This window comes from Rutilus rutilus, assembly GCF_951802725.1.
Source record: "Rutilus rutilus genome assembly, chromosome: 10".
NCBI classification, from domain to species: domain Eukaryota; kingdom Metazoa; phylum Chordata; class Actinopteri; order Cypriniformes; family Leuciscidae; genus Rutilus; species Rutilus rutilus.
This window is the reverse complement of record NC_140215.1, coordinates 33,048,705-33,073,082: the sequence shown is the minus strand read 5'-3', so window position 1 is coordinate 33,073,082 and position 24,378 is coordinate 33,048,705. Positions and strand designations below refer to the sequence as shown.

General features: G+C 37.6%; 1 protein-coding gene across 2 annotated transcripts in view; it reads right to left on the bottom strand.

The window, feature by feature from the left end:
- Positions 1–24,378, bottom strand: part of ubr3 (ubiquitin protein ligase E3 component n-recognin 3) — an 86,307-nt gene that overhangs the window by 8,030 nt on the left and 53,899 nt on the right. Inside the window, exons 27-33 of one of the 2 annotated variants that reach the window (XM_084421775.1) lie at positions 24,118–24,228; positions 14,619–14,819; positions 14,235–14,371; positions 13,318–13,403; positions 8,177–8,282; positions 6,178–6,278; positions 969–1,093 (exon numbers count right to left, since the gene is read on the bottom strand). In XM_084421775.1, the coding sequence (XP_084277901.1) occupies positions 969–1,093; positions 6,178–6,278; positions 8,177–8,282; positions 13,318–13,403; positions 14,235–14,371; positions 14,619–14,819; positions 24,118–24,228 (867 nt within the window). Of the gene's footprint in view, positions 1–968; positions 1,094–6,177; positions 6,279–8,176; positions 8,283–13,317; positions 13,404–14,234; positions 14,372–14,582; positions 14,820–24,117; positions 24,229–24,378 lie in introns of both variants that reach the window. The other variant, XM_084421774.1, reaches the window with a different exon arrangement.

Here is a 24,378-nt window from a genome sequence, read left to right as displayed (position 1 = left end):
AATACCCAATACTGCAGTCTAGGAAGGAACTTGCTCGGTTTTGAAACACACTGTGTGTTGTTTTAAACGTAGTCAGCAATTTGCAAAAGCAATAGAAGTTTCAGACAGAGAGAGACGTGAATTAAAGCAGTCTGACTGATGACATGAAACTTCACCTTAGTCCATTTATTTCTCATACAGCCCATCTACACCAAAAATAGACATTTAATGGAATGCAGAACCATTGCTAATGATCTCTTCTGTGCTAATGAAAACCTCGCTCTGGGTTTTCTGAAGATTACTGCCATCACCCCTTAAACAGGATTGAGGGCCAAGAACACATTATTTCTCTTAATAAAATTTGCTTATCGTAAGGGTCTTAAAGATAGTTCACCCAAAAATGCAAATTCTGTCATCATTTACTCACCCTCATATCATTCCAAACCCGTAAGACTTTCGTTCATCTTCGGTATATAAATGAAGATCTTTTGAATGAAATCTGAGAGATTTCTGTTCCTCTATATGACGCTTCAAAAAGTCCACAGAGAGATCGTAAAACTAATCCATACGAATTGAGCGGTTCAGTCCAAATTTTCTGAAGAGACTCGATCGCTTTATATGATGAACAGATTTAATTTAGGCTTTTATTCACATATAAACATTCATCAACGGAGTAAACGGAAGCTTTTCTCAATTTCTCATCTTCTACTGTTATTTTAGTGTTTCAACATAACATAACCTGATACAAATGTTGTACTTTCAGACTTTTGTGCAATGATAAACTATGATGAACTGCAATAGAAGTCTTTTTTTTCCAAAATCATAAAGGGACATTTGGTCTGTCATTTTGTTTGACGGGCACACCAGCCCTTGAAAAGCGGTAGGCGTGGTAATCAATCATGAAAGTCAATTGGCTGGCGTATGCCTAAGAAAGCTTTTTGATTGCCGTTTGGCTGAGATGGTTGTGATGTTAGGCTCATTGGTCGCACCTTCTTGGCAGCTCCTGTGTTGCTCCAGGCGAGTCTCTCCTCACGGCTGAATCTGATGGACAGAGCGGCCAGAGCCTGTGTGAACTGCAGACTGTACAACACCTTCACCACACACGTGAAGTGCTCTGCACACAAACACAACACACACAACATGCTTATCATCAACACAAGATGTAGTATCTTATGCTTAAACAACATGAAATTAAAACAGATTTTCACTTTAATAAATGTTTGTGGTCATACTGTGCATTATTCATCTAAATATAATGACTCAAGATTATGATGAAAGAAAAACATTTTATTTCACTCATATACCATAAGATTATGACTGTTGCACATTCTAGGTAAATATTTCATCACTTAAAAGGTTAGTTCACCCAAAAATAAATGTCTATTTTATAAAATATCTTCATTTGTGTTCCAAAGATGAACGAAAGTCTAACTGGTTTGGAACGACATGAGGTTGAGTAATTGAACTATCCCATTAAAGCCTTCCCTGGGAATTGAACCCATGACCTTGCTGTTGCCTTGCTCTACTGTTCAAGCAACAGGAACGCTAATGTAATTTATTTATACAAATGTTCAAATTCTTTGTGTAAATTTAAGAACTTAATGTTTCTAACCCACGCCACAATGTTAGGTTAACAAATCTAATTTACCTGAAAAAGTGGTATTAAATCTTGTGTTATCTTAGCCACTGTTAATGAAACATATGTGCTATATGACATAGTGACATATAGCAAAAATGAAATTTCTGTCATTAATCGCCCTCATGTCGCTCCAAACCCGTAAGACTTTCGTTCATCTTCGGAACACAAATGAAGAACTTTTTGATTAAATCTGAGAGATTTCTGTCCCTCCATTTAAAGCTATGCAACTACCACTTTGACGCATCAAAAAGTTCATAAAGAGATCATAAAACTAATCCATATGAGCGGTTCAGTCCAAATTTTCTGAAGAGACTCGATCGCTTTATGATGAACATATTTAATTAGGCTTTTATTCACTTAAAAACATTCATCAACTCATCAGCTCAAGCATGTTCACTTGAGGTGCGAGAACCAAAAGTTTGGGGATATATATATATATACAGATATATATATATATATATATATATATATATACAGTGCTATGCATAAGTTTAGGCAACCATGCTAAAGTTGACTAAAAAGAGGAATAAAAAATCATATTTTGCAAATTTAACTTAATGCCTTATTTTAAAAAATTAGGAAAAATCCAACCTTTAAGGACACCAATTTTCTTTGTGAATGAATAATGTATCGTAAATAAATAAATGTTCTTCCTTAAAAAACAGGGTGCATAAGTTTGGGCACCACTATGTTAAATTCCCATAGAGGCAGGCAGATTTTTATTTTTAAGTATTTTTTTTTTTTTTTTTTTAGGATACTATGCATCCTGATAAAGTTCCCTTGGCCTTTGGAATTAAAATAGCCCCACATCATCACATAGCCTTCACAACATAGTGGTGCCCAAACTTATGCACCCTGTTTTTTAAGGAAGAACATTTATTTATTTACGATACATTATTCATTCACAAAGAAAATTGGTGTCCTTAAAGGTTGGATTTTTCCTAATTTTTTAAAATAAGGCATTAAGTTAAATTTGCAAAATATGATTTTTTATTCCTCTTTTTAGTCAACTTTAGCATGGTTGCCTAAACTTATGCATAGCACTGTATATATATATATATATATATATATATATATATATATATACATACACATATATATATATATATATATATATATATATATATATATATATATATATATATATATATATATATATATATATATATATATATATATTATATCTTAAATATACCTTTAAATTAACTGTTTCCTATTTTGATATACAGTTTTTAAATTTGAAACATTTTAAAATGTTATTTATTCCTGTGATCAAAGCTGAATTTTCAGCATCATTACTCGTCTTCAGTGTCACATGATCCTTCAGAAATCATTCTAATATGATGACTTGATGCTCAAGAAACATTTATTGTTATTATCAATGTTGAAAACGGTTGTGCTTTGAACGGTAGTGTACATTGAAAATGCATCGTTCAATACATTTCCAGTGGACAAGAATGAAGATATGAAAATTAAATGTGACCTGAGACCTTGAGACAATAGGACAATTTAAACTGGACTGGACTTCTGTTCCTCACAAATTATGTTCATAATTAATTACAGTAGACAGCATATTTGTAAAGTCTATGGATAAAAGTGGGGCAATAACTACAATATCATTCTATCAATTCTAAAAACTTTTACTTCGGTCCCCCCAAACTGTAAAAATGTCAGTTGCATCCTTCAATAAAAGCATCTGTTCCAATACAAGATGCACAGAGAGACACCCACTCAAACAGCTCTATAGACGGCAGAGCTTTCAAGAGAATCATGGGTCTTTTGTTAAGACACAAAAATCAATCATGTGACTGTGTACAGAAAAAGGACATCTGATTTTTTTTTTTTGGAGAGGGTAATTAGCCCTTGTTCATGTAGCAGGTGTTAAGACCGGTTGTGAGATGAAAAGCCACACACTCGCACACACAGACAACAACACTCCATTAACAACCTCACCAGAGACAGTCATCACACACACACACACACGTTTCTTTGTGACAGCACTAAACTACTCTCTAACACATGCACAGCCTGTTTCGGTTCTAATACGAGCTTTGTCTTGTGTCTTCACACTGATGGACCCGAATCGATCCTCTGCTCACAATGACAAAACACATGATGCTTATTTGAGTCAATCAATAATTAGTGATTAACCAAGACAGTCCTGGCCCATCTAAAGACTAAACTCACATGTGAAGGGTAGGGTGTGTGAGGGGAAAGAGGAAGATGTTTTCTTAAGTGCAGTACATCTACTGTAGCAGAGAGAATCATGGTAATTTGCTCTCATGTGTTTTCTGCTGGTTGGCCTTGTGCATCGCAACTGTCAACATTTTAGGAGTGTGTGAGTGGAGTTTCAGATAAAAATGCATAGAAGCACTTTGCAGGAGGGAATAAAACGATATGATAAAAACAAAACTTTAAAAATCTGTTCAAATAACTGCATTTGTTTTTTGTTCCTTACCGTTGTTGCCTCTAGCTTGCTCATTGGGGCATTAAAGAATTATGTGCTGACCTTCTAGAAGCTCCCTGTTTAAACTACATATATAAATATTTCCATTAATACTTTTCGATTACGACTTACTCTCGCCAACATTTAAATATCTTAATAGAACAATACCAACCAATATTTAAAGGGGTCATGAATTGAGAAATCAAATTTTCCTTGAGCTTTTGACATATGAGAGGTCATTATACTATAAGAATATCCTGTAAGTTTCAGAACTGAAAACTTCCTTGTTAGTCCAAAAACAGCTTTTATTGTAACCAAGCCCAGATAACAACTTATTGCGGAATGTGTCAATCTATAGATAGGTGAAAGACCACCTATAAACGCCTACTTCATCATTGCAACTTTGGCCCCGCCCACTGGAAGAAGAGCAATACAGGATCACTGGACTAAAAATAACATTACCCTTTAAAGGATCCTAATGCTAGGAATGTGGTTATTTATTTTCAACGATGTGAATGTCTCAGTTCAGCATTATTTATTTGTATTCTGTACATTTCACTGTGGATTATTTTGTAAATCAGTTGCAATTTCGGCGCAGGTTTTGCAAACAGACTTTTACGATATGGACTCGACAGTAATGCCAAAACATGTAAGTAACCATGTTGATTCTAATGCCTGATCTGTGACCAGTGATTTGTGATAGGTAATGATTAATGTACAGTCTGATGTTCTTCGTCTATGTGTCAGTAAATCAAACCTAAACTGTCAACTTCACATTGTTTCTCTTAGTTCAGGGTTTCTCAAACTCGGTCCTGGAGGGCCACTGTCCTGCACAGTTTAGTGCCAACCCTGATCAAACACACCTAGCTGTGAGTTTCTAGTGATCCTGAAGACATTTGATTAGCTTGCTCAGGTGTGTTTGATCAGGGTTGGAGCTAAACTGTGCAGGACAGTGGCCCTCCAGGACCGAGTTTGAGAAACCCTGTCTTAGTAGGATATAATCTGTTATTTAAACTGTGATTAAATTATATATAAAAAGCGATCAAAGAACACTTCCTTTACAATTGCTAGAGCTGTCAATCAAACAGTGCAAGTTTATCAGTGACTGAGTTCTGGACTCGTGCCAAAACTCCCGTAAAAATCAACGAATCTCTTAATTACATCGTGTTTGTACTGATTGTTATGATGAAAACATTTGTTAGTGTGCATTCATAGAATTGCAAAGACAAGATCACTGCATTCATGCGCTCAACATGTCTGCGATCGGCTTCAATGCTCATCACTGCAACCTAATCTAAATATAATTGTATAGATCTAAATATAATGCTATAATCAACACTTTTCACGATTAGTAAATTAAGTAAAGATTAGTAAGAGAGCTATAATAGTAAAAACGAGCTAAACGTTTTTGAGAAAGATCCACATGCAAAACTTATTTCAAACGCAAAGGTGTTAGCCAATCACAGCAGAGGGCGTTTACACTGAAGTCTCTCAGTAGACACGCCCTTTCAAACAGAGCGTTCAAATCAGAGAAAAATGCCTTTTATTTCTAAATTATGACAATTTGAAAATGTAAAAATCATATTAACATTATAAGTGCACCCCAGGAAACAATACAGTTCATGACCCCTTTAAATCTCTTAACTGCCTTTGAATCCTCACACGCGTGTCCAAATCACTGTGGCAATTGTGCTAGACAACACTATTAATACAATATAGCTAGATCTAAATCTGGAGGATCACTTGTATCATCATTATACATAGTTTAAATTGCTATATTTAATTGATCTATATAAATAAAGTTCAGACGGAAACTTTTGGTTGTTGCATTTAACTGGTTTTGTAAAAGCATGAAGCTGGTACTTTAAATCAGAATTGATTGGTAGAAATGCCTTAATTCTAGATTTACGTACAGGTCAGGGTGTAAGACTGATCGTTTTTAATTAAATGTTTTCCTTTTTAAATCACATTTTTATCATTAACTGCTAATCTGTCAGGCTTATTTGATAAATTAGTCATTAAGAAGGTCTTTCGCCATAATTTACTGTCTGGTATAAACATGAACAGAATTTGTGATTTCATGTTACTTTGTGTGTTTGTGTGTGCGTGTTACCTTTGCGTAAAGGCTGAGGCATGGTGAGGATGAAGATGATGAGGAGGGACGGGACATCTCTGAAGAGCATGGGCACCTCAGGACGTTCATCATCACAGAACCTGCACACAAAACACAGAATCACACAACAGCACAACACTAAATGCTGTAGAGAAACACACAAAACACATGATATAAACATCAAATACACACAGAATTTTTAACTTGGGTGCATGAAACTATGTGATCTACAGACGACACTATCTTGCACACACAACAGCACAACTTAAATTATGTAAAAACAGGACCATCACTGTGGGCGAATATTCATGAAGCTGCAAATCCTTTCAATACAATGTTACTGTAAATGTACAGTAGGTGGGCAGGTTACATATAAAAACCCAAGACCGCAATTCAAAAATAAAAGAAAACAGAACAGCAAATATTTATTTATTCACTTATATTCAAAACTATTTGAGTGTGTGGGACTGAGTGCTGTCCATTAGAGCAGAAATCTGAACCGAGCTTTTGTGCATATTGGCCCTAAATGGTGTTTGGACACTACTGCAAACACTCAAATAATTCACTCAAACACAATGACATTCAATGACTTTACTGTCCAAACACAACTCTCAGATAATCTTTTTTTCTGTTTGACAAGTGATTGCGGGCAGGCAGAAACAGGGACAGCAGAGGCTTTATTCTAATTGCTGTATTAATAGCTCAGCGAATGTGCCCGCGGGTTCTAGTGACAGAGTTTTCCTTCACAAGCCCCAAACAAGGCATTTATAAATACATCTGCGTCCCCTCGGAGCCGGAGTCCAGCCCGGCTAACGGTCCTGAGAGACGCGCGGGTGAAAACCCTGTGTTACCGCCCGAACGCAGGAGAAATGAGGCCACTTAGCCAGCCGAGAGTGTTAAGTGCCTTTTAAACAGGAGACGTGATGAGCAGTAACCTCCACACAGCCATAAACCCTCGAAATAAACCGCAGCACTCAAGACATGTAGTGCTGCACACCATCATTTGCGAGATGCTGCAGTTATTGGTATCTATGGAAACCCCATTTGCTCTAATGTCTCTCTCTCTCTCTCTCTTTCAAAAAGATCCAGCAGCAACACCATAAAAGCCAGTGAGTAACAATAATACTTCTTTCAGCTAATTTTGTCATGCTCTAAAAAAACATTTATAGGAGCGAAACTCTTGTGTGTATGTAACGTTATCAATATTCAGTCAAGTTTGAGTCTTTTTGACTGATTAAATATAATAAATAGTCATTTGTTTGTGAATCAGACCTCACTGGTCTGATTCACACCTTATTTATTTAAATAAAAAAAAATGATTAAATTCAGCACAGTAAATGCTAATGTAATGTATTATTGACATAATTGTACTTTACAAGTCACACACTCTGGGATTGCTGTGAAATTTTATGCAAAATTTAAATAACGTTGTCTTTTATAATATATTTTAAAATGTAAATTATTCCTGTGATCAAAATTGAATTTAGCATCATTACTCCAGTGTCACATGATCCTTCAGAAATCATTCTAATATGCTGATTTGATACTAAAAAAAACAGTTCTTACTACTTTTATCATCAATTAAAACATTATCATCAATGTTGAAATGATTAGAACGATTCATTTATATTCTTTGATGAAAAGAAAGTTCACAAAAACAGCATTCATTTGAAATAGAAATCTTTTGTAACATTATAAATGATCAATTTAATGCATCCTTGCTGAATAACAGTCCAATAATTTGAACGGTAGCATATGTAGGAAGGCTTCAATTATTTTACTGGCAATGCATCATGGGAGTAAGCGCTCGCACAAGCTCTTTTGTCAAAATTCCATAATTACAGTAAATTCTCTGATTGCTGGATCTCTCTGTAGGATTATGGGTAGTGCAGTTCTACAGTGTGAGTTCAGAAATGTAACATGATTTCATAAAAAGGATTGATCTCTGATCAGGATCAGTTCAGGAGATGTGTGTGTGTGTGTGTGTGTGTGTACTCACTCAGGCTCTCTGCTGTGCGTGGTCTGTGTGAGTCTGGTCCAGGGGTTGTATGCTGAATCTATGCTGTAGAGACGCATGTGCATGGCCAGCACATGAAACAGCTGATCTGAAACAGACAGAACACACACACACAAGTGTTAGTGTGTGTAACATGATAAATGGAGTTTGCGTAAAGCCTCTAGGTGTGTAGGAGGAAGTGACAGACATTAGACCTCATGAAAACTTGTCCTTTTTCCCACAGATCAATGCCTTTAACACATGCTGGACAGAGGCATTGAAAGGCATTGTTAAAAAGCACATGTGTTAAAGGCATTGAACCCACCGGACACTCTCAAAGCCTGATGAACCTGCAACTTTACCTCAGATTACAACACAAACTCTGACAGTATTTGTCCAAATGACTGAGGTTTCAAGGATGATGATGACAAGAAGAACATGTGGCTATGTTTGTAATCTCATACAACTTGTACCATTTCTGCAGTATTTATACTGCATATAGACTACCGTTTTTTTTTAAGCTTGGGGTCTGTAAGCTTTAGTAAACCATTTATTTGATGAAATATATTATTTATTTGAAGCAATACAATTGATATTTAAAATAACTGTTTTCTAACGTTAAATATTTGAAAGTGTAATTTATTCCTGTGATCAAAGCTGAATTTTCAGCATCATTACTCCAGTCTTCAGTGTCACATGTTCATTCAGAAATCATTCTAATATACTGATTTGGTGCTAAAAAACAAAAACAAAAAAAAACAATTATTTTTATTATCAATGTTGAAAACAGGTGTGCTGGTTAATATCTTTGTGGAAACTGTGATACATTTTTTTTATATGTTATCATTCTATTCCCAACATGCCTAAGATGACTGAAGGTTATGTCCGCATACACTCATCAACCACTCTAAAAATGGAAGTTCATTAACCTACTTCTGTGAGCAGGACATCTAGTGTAGGTGAACAGTTTGTGACTGCAACGTCATGTGATTTAGACAGTAACATAAGGGACATTTACACTATTTCAGCCTTTAATTACTATTTTTTCTCCAGTGAATGCAACAAAAGAAGTGGCATCTCTCTCAGACTCAATAAAACACCAGTATCATTCAAGAAGCTGGCTTATCTACAGACTCATGACAGAGCAATAGCACCACCTACAGGCGATCACCAAGTTATGAATAACTTATCAGCTCACCATCTTCATAACACCTTTGGGAGTCTCAAAAACAGTCTAAGAATTTTTTTTTTTTTTTTAAACATGCTAAAACACATTTCAGGCTAGCTCTTCCAATAGTAAAACTATCATAAATGACTCTTAAAGACAGGGTTCTAGTCGCTCTATTGCACAGTCCTTGCATACATTTTTAGGGTCCGTCTCCTTCACTAATGTCTCAGACAACTAGCAATACGTTTAGGTGTAAAAAAATCTGTTTGCATTTTGTTCCATTGCAAAAATGTTTGTGAATGCCCTCTAAACCTCAGACATGATGGCACAAGGAAATATGAGAGATCTTCAGATATCTATTCCATTCCTCCATCCTCGTTTCTACCCATTTCCCAATCACTTCATCATGAAGCCTGACAGCTGAAACTGAGATCTCTGCGTCGCTCTATTTCTCGTTCACATCTGTCTCTCCACCGCCTATCCTCACACACACACACACACACACACTCTCCGGCTCCATATTGATCTTGTGTCTCCACACACCTGTGATTATAGTGTGCACACTCGGCCCTCTTCAGACGCCATCAATCACACACAGACACGAAACACGAGAGAGAGAGAGACTTAGATGTTCAACTGGCAAAAGTGAATGCGATCTACACTAACACAGAGAAACATTTTACATCAAATGACACTCAAATTCTCCAGAATACAACCCAGAATCACTCTGACTAAACTAGAGGACATCGGACAGCAGTGGAATAGAACAGAGTCATTATCTAAGGCACGTACTAACGAGCCACTTTCATCTGAACAAATCAATAACCTTAACTTTTAAACTTCGTCATGTAAATTGTTCTGGACAGTTCTATGGACATTTTTGGACAAGTGTGATATTTCTTTTTATACCATGGTCTGTCTGAATACTTGATTCTGATTGGCTGGCAGGTGTGCGTTCAAACTGCTTATAACAAGGCTCTGTGGAATACTTGCTTCTGATTGGTCAATCTCGCCATCCGGCGGTATGTTATTCCCAGAAAACAACCGCTGAAAACAGATAACGCAGGCTCATCCGGGTTACTGAAGTCAGCAGTGCTACACGCTTGCTAGGAACGTTTTTTTCCTCGTGGAAGTTTTACGTTGGGTGCGCTAATAAAATATTAAAACTCAGTCAAATCAACATTTTGTGTACAGTTATTTAATTATGTCATCAGGTATCGCGGATTCGCTCTCTCTTGTTTCATACAAACGCAGCTGCTGCCATTTTGTGAATATTGTTTTGAACACTGTAAAAGATAACAAACAGGTACGATTTTAAAACGGTTTCATAGATCAATATCTCCTATCTTCATAATTATGCAAAATGCTGTTTTCATCAAAGAATCCTGAAAAAAAAAAATTTGTACACCACTGTTTTCAACATTAATAATAAACAGAAATGTTTCTTGAGCATCAAATCAGCATATTATAATGATTTCTGAAAGATCATGTGACACTGAAGACTGGAGTAATGATGCTGAAAATTCAGCTTACATTTTATAATATATTCAAATAAAAAAGTTATTTAAAATTGTAATAGCATTTCACAATCTTACTGTGTTGTTGTATATTTAATCAAATAAATGCAGCCTTGGTGAACATAAGAGACTAAAAAAATCGTTGGAACGGCAGTGTGTGCGTGTAAGAATATAGGCCTATAAATATAATAACTGTAGTAATTAATTGTTATATTGGAATTACTCCATAGTGACAGATGCTCTTTTTTTTACATTCGAGACTCTGAGGAACTCTACCAAAACATTGGCTTGATTTTACTTGAAGTGTGCAAACACTAAGAAAATACAAGTATCAGATTGAGACTCAGTATCGGGTCAATGTTCAATGACTCGGATCGATTGAAAACCTGATCGGGACATCCCTTAGACCCCTAACAACCACTCGCAACACTAGCAATATGGCGGCGAGATCTGCACAGCCACTCAACATTCTCTTTCTTTGTCCATACTTCCCATTTTCTTAGTCTCAGCACATTAGAGCTTAGCAAGAGAACGAGTAAATCTGGCCCTCTCTATGGATGTGTTTAATGTAGCTCAGAAAATGGCTGTTTTGCTGGAGTGTGAAATCTCTCCAGCTGCACTTGATTGTCAGGATTTTTTCATAACAGCTCAAAGTCTGCACACACACTCATTTATACAGAGCCAGTGTGTGGATGTGTGTCGACTGACTGATCTTGACTGCGAAAAATCCAACAACAGCAGTCTCGACATTCTCCTTACATCCAGTCCATCAGCATACAAATATATCATCCATAGTCCATCATCCCAGAAGAATGCCATTCCTGAACAATTAGAACAGTCCGTTCCCATTTGAATCACGGACAGCAGAGTCCACTTGGGAAATTTCATTTGCGTTGGCGTTGTGTAGTGGTTAAGGTTCAAGGCTGGTAACTGGCAAGGTTGAATCCCCTTAAGGCCCTATCAATGAACTCTTTGTATCCTTGAACACTAAATTGAAGACAGTGAACTTCAGATTACTCCAGATAATTAAAGTGAAATAAGTTCAGGACCAGTGGCTGACACATTCAAGGTCAAAGTCATATGTAAAGAGCAGTGTGCCTGACATACACAAAACTGCCGTAATTAAATGAATACATTTACTCAATTCACAAAAGAATTTAAAAGTGAGCATGTTTATTTTCCGTTATCAATGCTGACGTGGTTTTGGGAACTGACAACATCTGTCAAGTGGGCACTGTTAGATTCAGAAAAATCCCCAAATGACCCAGCCTGGCACAAAATACTTTAAAGAAATATGACATTAAGAGTGTGTTCACAATTCGCATGTTTGGTTCGATTAAAACGAACTATTGTGCAATGGCTTTGTTGGTACCAAACAAACAGGCCGAGACCGACCAAACCAAATGCAGGATGTAATGTCACAAGATGCAATCTTAAAAATTTATGGATGCACCGATATGAACATTTTGGCCAATACCGATAACCGATAATTCTGTATATTTGAAAGCCGATAACCGATATATTGGCCGATAAATCTAAATCCAAATTTTTCTATAATTTTTGAGAGCCTGATAACAAAAACAAGTCTCACCATGCCTCAAGCACACAATTATAATGTTCTCATTATAATTTTATGTAGTCTATATGACAGACTTGCGCTGCACATGTCGCACTTTACTGTATTTTCCTTTTTTGAAGCGATTTCAATCATACATCATGGGGAACAGTGTGCATCTGAAGTGTCTCAGCTGAAGTAAATAATACATTAATATATCGGCTAAATTTTCTTATTGGCCCAATAACGATAACTTTAAAAATGAACATGTATCGACCAATACCGATATGGTGGCCGATATATCAAGCATACCTGATTCTTCTCATCATTGTTGCAATATTGTCCATTACAGTTCGGTACAGGCATTAGAAGCGTTATCTCCTTGCAGCAGATGTGTTAGTGTGTGCAACGGAGGAATTCCTGCCGCTAATTTGACATTTTAAGAGCTCTTTATGAGTTCTCAACTGGTAAAAAATACCACTATATGTGGTGCATTGAGCGCACAACACTGTTTTGGATGTTCAGTAAGGTCCGTTGCAAAATATAAATCATAAAGGCTTGTGAGTCCAATCAGGATGTGAACATATAATTTTGCCTTTTATCTTTAGGTTTGGTGTTTAAAAAAAAAAAAAAAAAGTCAGTGTGAATGCTAATCGAAATAGGACTAAATGTATTATTTTCTTCTTTTTTTTGGGACCGAACCAGAAGAACCAAGAGAACCACAATTGTGAACACACCCTAACTCTGCATTACTCCCTAACAAAGCTGTTAGTATTCTCTGGAAATGTTGACATTTTGTCACTCAAATTGTACACTGATAATCTATAAATGTAAAAAAAAGAAGAAATCCAACAAATGTTAAACTCAGAAAACAAAAAGAGAGGGAAAAAAGAGAGAAACTCACTGAGACAGGAGCGTTTGGCGGCAGCACTGGCCCCCCCACTGCACAGATCCCCCCCACGATGAACCAACTCTAACTCCAGATTAGTCCTGAGAGAGAGAGAGAGAGAGAGAGAGAGAGAGAGAGAGAGAGAGAGAGAGAGAGAGAGAGAGAGAGAGAGAGAGAGAGAGAGAGAGAGAGAGAGAGAGAGAGAGAGAGAGAGAGAGAGAGAGAGACACACAACATGTGGACTAGAGCAGCTCTGAGGGAAACTGGACCTATCCTTTTACAATGCCTTATAAAACCTTGAAATGCATTTCAAAGCAAGCTAAAGAATGACCAACACAAATAAAAGAATGGAACATAGAAAAGACAGCAAGAAAGAATGAGAGAGTAAGACAATAGAACAAATGAAATAAGGGGAAAAAAAACAAATGAACCAAAGCACATGGTAACAAAAGAATGAACAGGAGAACAAACAAACAGTCAAAGAAACAACAAATGGGAAGAACAGGCTAACTAAACACTGAACAATACAAACAAACAAAACAAACTAAGAAAGAATGGAACATGGGAAAGAAAGTACAAACATACAAAACAAATAATATATACAATATCCATGGGTTCCCCTTTTTCGACACTGCTGAATATAAAAAACAGTATATTCTTCCTCAAGGAAACACTGATCATATTGAAGAACAATCACAACTAAAATGATGCCATTTACACAATACATTTTTTAGAATATAAACAGTGTCATGACATCAGAACATCTGTAATGCAAGACACGCACACTTTATGCTGTACTGAACTTCCCTCTAATGCCAAACATAATGAGAACACTGAAGATTAGATAAAAAAAAAACACTGACCCATAAAATCCACTGTGCAATTTAGGAAAAACTGTGCAATTTATGTCTTAAATAGATGCTCTTTCTCACCTGGCCACGGAGTACATGAACAGGAAGTCGTTGTCAGGTGACCCTGGGTTCTTCCCATAATCCATGTATTTTTTCTGTGTGGTGTTTTTAATGTCCTTTATAACGGATTCCATCTCTTTACTCAGGTTGGACTCCGCCTGTGAGGAAGGAAAAACAAGTCATGACATGCAAGTCTATGACACTGGCTTGAGATTTTGTGTTATGAGATGTCAAACCCCAACACTATTTGTTGGGGCATGAAAGATCACATGGAGGTGAATGCCACACCAGTCCGTTCTCTGAATCAGGATGGAGGGATGAGATGAACAGAACAGAAAAGAGGGGAGGGGAGAGCGCTCTAATAAATACCAGTATGGGATCTCTCTGCTTTACGCTGGCGCTTACTGGGAAAATGCCCAGCTGCTCCTGAAGGTCCTCCACTTCCTTCACCAGTGTGGACAGGCTCTTGTTACTGGGAGTGTGCCAGGCGCCCGTCTCCATCCCACGCCCAGGACGACAGGGCAAAACACTGTTGGCGAACTGACGACACAGTGGACAGGTGAACTCACCCTTATCCACAGAAAACCCCTGAAGAACCTGATCATTCTGAGGAATAAACAAATACGGTTAGGTTTAAAGCAGACTACTTTATAAAAAACAAACAAACAGACATAACACTTATAGTATCCCATATATCCTCTTATAGAGACAGACTTTTGACTATTAGTAGTGGTGCACGATATATCGGCCGCCGATATAATATCGGCCCGATATGGTCATTTTTTTACACATCGGTATCGTTCCAATGTCAAAATATGGCCGATGTGAACAGGCCGATATTTAATGTGTGAAGCTGAAGAGGTTGATGTGAGAGAAATACACATTTCATACAGATGACATAAGCAGAGAACAGTCTGTTTTCTTTCATTTTGAATTGTTCTGTTTAAAAATAGAAGTTTCAAGCTTTCTATATATGTCTCAGGTCTGTGAGGCAGGTAGGTTTCGGTTCATTTATGAGACGCGCTCCAGGTTCACGCGCCGTCGCCTCTGTCCTGATTAAATATTTTCTAGTATATTTACTTTTTATTTATTAAATCCAATTCAATTCGTTGATGAAACATTGATCAAAATTAAGATACAATTAGGTTTCGGTTCATTTATGAGACGCGCTCCAGGTTCACGCGCCGTCGCCTCTGTCCTGATTAAATATTTTCTAGTATATTTACTTTTTATTTATTAAATCCAATTCAATTCGTTGATGAAACATTGATCAAAATTAAGATACAATTAGGTTTCGGTTCATTTATGAGACGCGCTCCAGGTTCACGCGCCGTCGCCTCTGTCCTGATTAAATATTTTCTAGTATATTTACTTTTTATTTATTAAATCCAATGCAATTCGTTGATGAAACATTGATCAAAATTAAGATACAATTAATACAAAACGAAATTAAATTTAAAGACAGGCTTTGTGCTTTCTGCTTGAGGTCTCTGTGAAAGTTTTAAAGCAGTTTTTAAGTGCCGAGAGCGCTCACGTCCGTAACATTGTTAATGCAGTCCAGTGCGACTTATGTTTTTTTCCTCCTCATGACACATTTTTGACTGATTGTTTTTTGACTTGTAGATATTTGAATATATTGCTTGATATATGATACCCATTCGAATTAGATTTTTCTCAAAAGTGACAGCGCGTGTGATTTGTGGATTCTGATAAGCGCGAGTGGAGAAACAGGCGTTTATTTATTCATTCTCAGTGTTGAGAAACGTAGCCTTCATGTGTTATTGTGTTAATAATAACTAAAGTAGCCTACCTAATTATGTTACATATTTATTTTGTATGAAAACTATCGCGTTCGTTACTTATGGATTAAAAAAGTAGGCTACCGGTGCTGCGCGAGCTCTCTCTCACAAACACGGACGCGCGCACATAGAGAGAGAAGATAATTGTAAAATGAAAACGGGCTAAGTTTAAATTTTGTTCTTGCTTGTTTGTTTTTTTCTGTCAAAATGTCAGAAAGCATTTTGTATTATCCATCCGTGTTTTTAAAATTCGTTAAATGACGGACGTTTTACTGTTAACACAGCCCATATGTCGGATTCGCCTACTTGTTATTATTTTTAGAATAAGTGATTCGTTATGCTATTATTGGACTCCTGTCTATTCATTGTCAACTGTTTTCTATAAATATGTTTGTATTGGCTAACATTTATTCAGCTGCGTGTCCTGTTTAAAATGTGCACTGTTCAAACGCAAAGACAGCACGTCACAAGAAGCCCTTTTCCCTGTGGTATTTTTTAGAATAATATTTGGATATTGGAATAATAAATGCACTATAAGGCGCACCGGATTATAAGGCGCACCTTCAATGAATGGCCTATTTTAGAACTGTTTTCATATATAGGGCGCACCGGATTATAAGGCGCATATAGAATAGAAGATACTGCAGTCAAATGTTTGACTGGGTTTGCGTTATGCAGTGGTCACCAACCTTTTCAAGCCTAAGATCACATCCAAAGTCCAAATGTAAACCAAGATACCTTGTTTATACTCGACGCGTCCGCATGAGCGCGAAGTTAATAAAAAAAATAATATCCGTCTGCTCAGGCAGATTCGGCTTAACAGCGCGCGCGCCTCTGAATCCGAAGATGCATGACTTTGAGCCGAATCTGCCCGAGCAGACGGATATTAGTAGTACATCTCATCACACCGGCACCCAGTTTGCGCGTCTAAATCAGTTGTATGGTCTGGTGTTCAGTCTAAAACAAAACAGTTGCGTCAAGTATAAATGCCTGGTCTGTTTGGGGAGTTGCGCGCGCAGTCAGCGGAGGCTCGCGCTCCGGTGTCAGGCGAAAGTAAACAAGGTTTAAGTCAGCGGTTGTTTAACAGACGTTAACATAAGGCGCCAGATCCATATATAAGGCGCTCCGGATTATAAGGCGCACTGTCGTTTTTTGAAAAAAATAAAGGCTTTTAAGTGCGCCTTATAGTGCGGAAAATACGGTAGCCTATCTTAATTGTACACATGTTCCTGTTTTTTTTTGTTTTTTTTACTGTTTTCTAAGGGTTTCTTAATTTTAGACAAGTTGACCAGCACACATTATATGCAATGTGTGTATGTGTGACATATTTTGCACACAGGTAAAGGTGCCCAATATCAGTCATTTCTAAAGTAAAAAAAATGTGTTTTGGAAAATAGCTCTTTATTTGATAATCATTCAAATTTGTTTTCTATACAGAGATATCGACATCGGTAAATATCGGTATCGGCCATAACAGCAATATTAATATCGGTTATCGGTATCGGCCACAATTTTCACATCGGTGCATCCCTAACTATTAGCGTAAAAGTCTGGTCCACATTGTAGCTTAAGATGTGTTCACACTTGTAGTTCGGACCAAAAAACCTGAAAACATGCAGTCCTGGTGCACTTAGCGTTCACATTGGCATTTTGATACCGAACCTAAAGGCATTGGGATTTGTTCATAACCCGAATGGTTGGATTTCATTATGGTTCTGATGTCTGTACCGAACTGTGATGGGCAACATCAAGACTATGATGAGAAAAAACGGGTATGCTTGAGCACTCTGTCCTTTTTAGGGTTGCATCTTGTGTGCATCTCATGTCGCGTTTTTGGTTTGTTTACATGTCTTTGGTCCGTGTTGCATTCATATTTCATTCGAACCGCCCATCTTTTCAGCATCTCGGTCCACTTGTTTGGTGCGCACCAGGATTCGGATGGCAGCGTTCACACTTAGGGTGTATTTACACCTGTCTTGTTTGGATCGATTGAATCGAACTTAAGTTCGTTTCCCCCCTTGGTGCGGATCTTTTCGGCAGGTGTGAATACATCAGTCGTACTCGGGTGCGGACCAAACAACGGTACCGAGACCCAGTTGAAGAGGTGGATCATCTGATTTGCTGATCTGAGAGACCTAGATGGTTTATGTATATGAAGGAGATGTACTAAGGATGGTGGGGCCAAGTTATGCAATGCTTTATACAGAACAGAACTACACAGACAACCAATGAAGTGAGGCTAAAACTGGTGTTACAAGCTGCTTTTTACCTTTTAAAACGCATTTTGAAACGATTGAAGATGGTTTAACAGTGCTTGGCTAACACCCACATATAGTGAGGTACAATAATGTAGTCTTACAGAAATAAAAGCATTAATCATCCTTTCAAAATCAAAGTTCTTCATTACAGATTTACAGAAAGGGGCTAACTCACCCAAGTCAAAAGAGTTTTGAGTGTCAGGGGCCGCAAACCAGATTATTTCAGTTTTACTTTCATTAAGATTCAGAAAATGTTGTGACATCCAAGATTTAACTTCTTGTAAACAATCTCAATAATGACTCAAAAGAACTTTTGTCCTGTTTACGCAGAGGTACAGTGAGGAAAATAAGTATTTGAACACCCTGCTATTTTGCAAGTTCTCCCACTTAGAAATCATGGAGGGGTCTGAAATTGTCATCGTAGGTGCATGTCCACTGTGAGAGACATAATCTAAAAAAAAAATCCAGAAATCACAATGTATGATTTTTTAACTATTTATTTGTATGATACAGCTGCAAATAAGTATTTGAACACCTGTCTATCAGCTAGAATTCTGACCCTCAAAGACCTGTTAGTCTGCCTTTAAAATGTCCACCTCCACTTCATTTATTATCCTAAATTAGATGCACCTGTTTGAGGTCGTTAGCTGCATAAAGACACCTGTCCACCCCATACAATCAGTAAGAATCCAACTACTAACATGGCCAAGACCAAAGAACTGTCCAAAGACACTAGAGACAAAATTGTACACCTCCACAAGGCTGGAAAGGGCTACGGGGAAATTGCCAAGCAGCTTGGTGAAAAAAGGTTGGAGCAATCATTAGAAAATGGAAGAAGCTAAACATGACTGTCAATCTCCCTCGGACTGGGGCTCCATGCAAGATCTCACCTCGTGGGGTCTCAATGATCCTAAGAAAGGTGAGAAATCAGCCCAGAACTACACGGGAGGAGCTGGTCAATGACCTGAAAAGAGCTGGGACCACCGTTTCCAAGGTTACTGTTGGTAATACACTAAGACGTCATGGTTTGAAATCATGCATGGCACGGAAGGTTCCCCTGCTTAAACCAGCACATGTCAAGGCCCGTCTTAAGTTTGCCAATGAGCATTTGGATGATCCAGAGGAGTCATGGGAGAAAGTCATGTGGTCAGATGAGACCAAAATAGAACTTTTTGGTCATAATTCCACTAAACGTGTTTGGAGGAAGAAGAATGATGAGTACCATCCCAAGAACACCATCCCTACTGTGAAGCATGGGGGTGGTAGCATCATGCTTTGGGGGTGTTTTTCTGCACATGGGACAGGGCGACTGCACTGTATTAAGGAGAGGATGACCGGGGCCATGTATTGTGAGATTTTGGGGAACAACCTCCTTCCCTCAGTTAGAGCATTGAAGATGGGTCGAGGCTGGGTCTTCCAACATGACAATGACCCGAAGCACACAGCCAGGATAACCAAGGAGTGGCTCTGTAAGAAGCATATCAAGGTTCTGGCGTGGCCTAGCCAGTCTCCAGACCTAAACCCAATAGAGAATCTTTGGAGGGAGCTCAAACTCCGTGTTTCTCAGCGACAGTCCAGAAACCTGACTGATCTAGATTAGATCTGTGTGGAGGAGTGGGCCAAAATCCCTCCTGCAGTGTGTGCAAACCTGGTGAAAAACTACAGGAAACGTTTGATCTCTGTAATTGCAAACAAAGGCTACTGTACCAAATATTAACATTGATTTTCTCAGGTGTTCAAATACTTATTTGCAGCTGTATCATACAAATAAATAGTAAAAAAAATCATACATTGTGATTTCTGGATTTTTTTTTTTGATTATGTCTCTCACAGTGGACATGCACCTACGATGACAATTTCAGACCCCTCCATGATTTCTAAGTGGGAGAACTTGCAAAATAGCAGGGTGTTCAAATACTTATTTTCCTCACTGTAAATGCACCTGAGTGTCAACTGCGTAACAATGAAAGGATACTCCATGCTTATGAAAAACAGAACCTAAGGCATATATAATGACAACAAAATTGGGCCAAGAATGGATCCTTGTGGAACCCCACTAGACAAGACAATGGGGCCATTTTAGAATAATGTTGACCAAAATGAACTGAAAAACATCCTATTAAAAAGGAAGGATTTGAACCAATTGAGTGCCATGCCCCGAATTCCCACTGTCTTTTCTAGGCGGGAGACTAGGATATTGTGATCAATGCTATCAATCCCTGCACTAAGATCTAGTAAAACTAAAACTACTGAGCTGCCAGAATCAAATCGCAATCAAGATATCATTTAGAACTTTCAACAAGGCCGTTTCTGTACTATGATTCAATCTAAACCCTAACTGAAGATTTTCTGCAGTTTTGAACTAGAAAAGTCTGCAGTTGGTTTAATTTGATAAATTTCAGCATATTTTGATAAAAAGGGCAGTTTAGAAATAGGCCTGTAATTAGATAAAACATTTGGATCCAAATTTGTTTTCTTCAAAAGAGGCTGTACAATAGCATGCTTAAAATCTATTGGAACTACTGCTGTTTTGAAACTTCTATTAATTAAAGTCAATATACTAGGACCAATAATATCAAAAGTATGCTTAAGTAATCTAGATGGAATAACATCACGGCCACAATTTGTAGGTTTTAACTGCCCAACTACCTCAGCTAAAGAATGAAAATACATTTTATCAAATACAGCAGAGGTGAAACAAGTAACCATGGGATCATATGAACCAGGTACAACTTGAGACCTAATATCATCAATTTTCTGCACAAAAAAAAAAAATCAGCAGATCATCACATCTGATGGTGGAGAAAACAGGACACGCAGTAGTGGGATTTAGCACTGAATTGATAGTATTGAATAAAATATTAGGAGTACTGTGGTACCTTAAGATTAGATCAGCAAAACTTAGTTGACTTAACTGCATTCTGGTAGGTACTGTAGATAAAGACTAAAGTAGTACATCATATGACACTTGTAATTTATCCTTCTTACACCCACACTCCGCTTTCCTACAAGCACGCCTCAAGCCCCGAGTAACCTCATTTTGCCAAGGTTCTGGATTGGCCTTAACACTCTTAACCCTCAGAGGAGCAATTGAATTTGGGATAGAAGAACATACAGAATTAAAAGTATCAAGTGAAACATTCACATCTGAATGCAAAGGGCTCTCCAAAGTAAAATTGATATCAGATTCAATGAATGCATTTTTAAAATGCTCAATAGTGACTGCATTTAAGTTCCGGACCTGGCGAATTGGAAATTAGGTATTACGAATGACACACAGGAGACTTACAGTACAAGTAACAGCCATATGATCAGAGAGAGCTAAATTGTGAATTTGAACATCCCCAACAGAGTGACCATAAGTTAGTATTAAGTCCAAGGTATGTCCATTGAACATGAGTGGGTCCAGAAACGTGTTGTGTGAGGTTAAGAGTCAATCATATCCAAAAAAATGTTTTGGACAACAAACATGCACATTGAAATCTCCCACAATTAAAAATGAATCATATTTTAAACAAATCTCACCTACAGAGTCTGAAACCTCCTGTATAAAATCCTTATTATATTTAGGAGGCCGATATATATTTGCACAAACAATAGGTTCTGTAGTGCAGTTCAAAACTGGTAAAAACTCTGGTGTGAAGAAACCGACAATTGAAAGTGTTCTTAAAAATAGATGCCAAACCACCTCCACGACCAGAAGCCCGAGGGGAATTCAGAAAACCGCAGATTGGAGGGAGCAACTCCGAAAACGGGGATAAGTCACCATTATTTAGCCAAGTCTCCATCAAACATAAAATATCCAGGCTCTGAGCATTAAAAAAGTCACTTAAAATAAATGTTTTGTTTGCGAGAGATCGCACATTTATTAAAGCAAACCTTCAGTGGACCTTCAGTTCAGTAGAGGCCACCATATCCAATTCGCGGCACAGAGATCGTAGATTTAGCGAAATCGCTCTCCGTCTGCGAAGCACGGGAGGCCAGCGCATCAGAATAACGAAGTCTGAGACAGATGTAATCCACTTGTATGGCTTCCAAATATTTTACACATTTTCGTTCACTTGCAAAAAGGGTAGTGTGAAAGCAAACCACACCCAAGAAAATAATAATAATAATAATAATAATAATAATAATATCAACACTGTATTTGGTCCAGAACAAAGCAAGTGAACTAGCGGTCTTTCCTGGTGTGTGAATACACCCTTATTCAAATGAGTCGCACTAACAGAGCAATCACACCAGAGTTCGTTTTAATCGAACCAAACATGCCAAGTGTGAACACACTCTTATTCTGTTATTATGGTTGAAATGGGGTTCTGGGTGGTTGTTAGGGTGTTGTTAGGAGGTTGCTTACTGGTCCAAGTCAAAATAACCCTGTGATATTCTAGTCACTAGTCTAGATATGGCTTGGTTTCGTGTCTTAATAGACAAGTTTCATTCCAAGGATTTTTTTTTTAGAGCATCAAAATTTTCACAGATATCAGTCATGTAAATGCTAATTATTGATAAAACTTCAGTGCATAAATTCTGTTGATATTTCACGTTGCAAAAAACATGTCCAAAAAGGGGGATTTAATGCAAATAAATAAGGTGTCACATGACAGAATTCCACATGCATCCTTATGTCATTCCCATTATATCAAAATGATCAATATTATCAGTGTTTTATTGTCCCATGAAAACATTTAGCATTAATGTGCTTCATCACATAAAGGCAGTTACATGGAGTCTTATCAGATTCTTAATTTAAAGTCTTTGTGAAATCTGTAAGCAGTAAACTGGCTATATTTTCTCATTACTCTCATCAATTGTACAAGGATTTGGGGAGATCAGGAATGCATAGGATAAAAATTTGTGAAATACACAAAATTATGTATGGAATTGGCTCAAGGGCAGATTTTTATCTTGCGATACACCATAGCTCATGCTACAATTTGGATGAAGTCATCACACACACAATTTTATCAGATTAAAGCCAATTGGAAGAAAACAGCCTTTGTCAATAAAAGAACAGCACTGGAGCTTATGACTTTAAGGAAGCTCTTGGTATTTTTGTGTGTAATATGCATCAGTTTTGAGGGTTTGTGTGCATCTCCTGAGGCTGAGACTAAAGTGCTCATAATTCTAGAGCTAATTCTCTTGCTCTACGCGCCAATGCTCATGTCACAGATTATTAAGCAGATGCTGATGTCAGACTGCCCTTATTAGCATAAGCACAACACACCTCTCAAAGGTTCAGTTGAGAACAAACAGTGGTGGATGGACCTCTAATAACAGATCAGAGTCTGAACTAATAGCTCAAGATCTTGTCTAGAAAAAGACATTTTATATTTGTACATCATGGAAAGTATTGTTGAACATACCAACTTGTGGTTGTAAAACAAAATGAATCCTTAAAATTCATTTTTAGCAGACAAGACGGTAGATAACCTGACAGTCTTTGTGTATAACAGTCAATGAAGACAGTTCCTCCACTCTAGAGTCTGTGGTTCACAAGGCTCCGGTGCCATGGGACATTTTCATAAATGATGAATTGGGGTTTGGAATACAGCCGACAGAGAGTGTGAACGGTGAATACTGAATATGTCTCTGACAGGGGAGTCAAACGCCAGTCTTGACAGACACTAGATCAGAAGCCACTTTATATTAGACAGCTGGATGAATGATTCCAGAATCATCTGTTGGGTTAAATCATTAAAGAGCTGTTCAAATGCTAGGTGGGCTGTGAGAGTGGGGTCACTGTGCACATATACTTTCCCTAACCGTAGTTGGACTTCCTCTATAACTGTTCCAAATGCATGATAAATGGCTTGATAAGTTATAGCTCTTTAGAAGAGTGATTCTCACCCGTAAGGATTCCATGTAGGACTTGTGACAGTCTATATGAAGAGTGTGGCCGCACGTCTGCACGTATACACCCCCGTCCCAGCCAACAGACACAGACTGCAGACAGGAACTCTGGCAAATTGAGAACATGGAAAAAAGAGAAACTTCAGAACATCAGTCATGACCTAATGAGCGGCATGTTAACAACACATTCAGATTTGATGTATTATTAAACTCATACTGAACACAAAGCTTTTACTTTCACTTGGGGTTTTCCATACA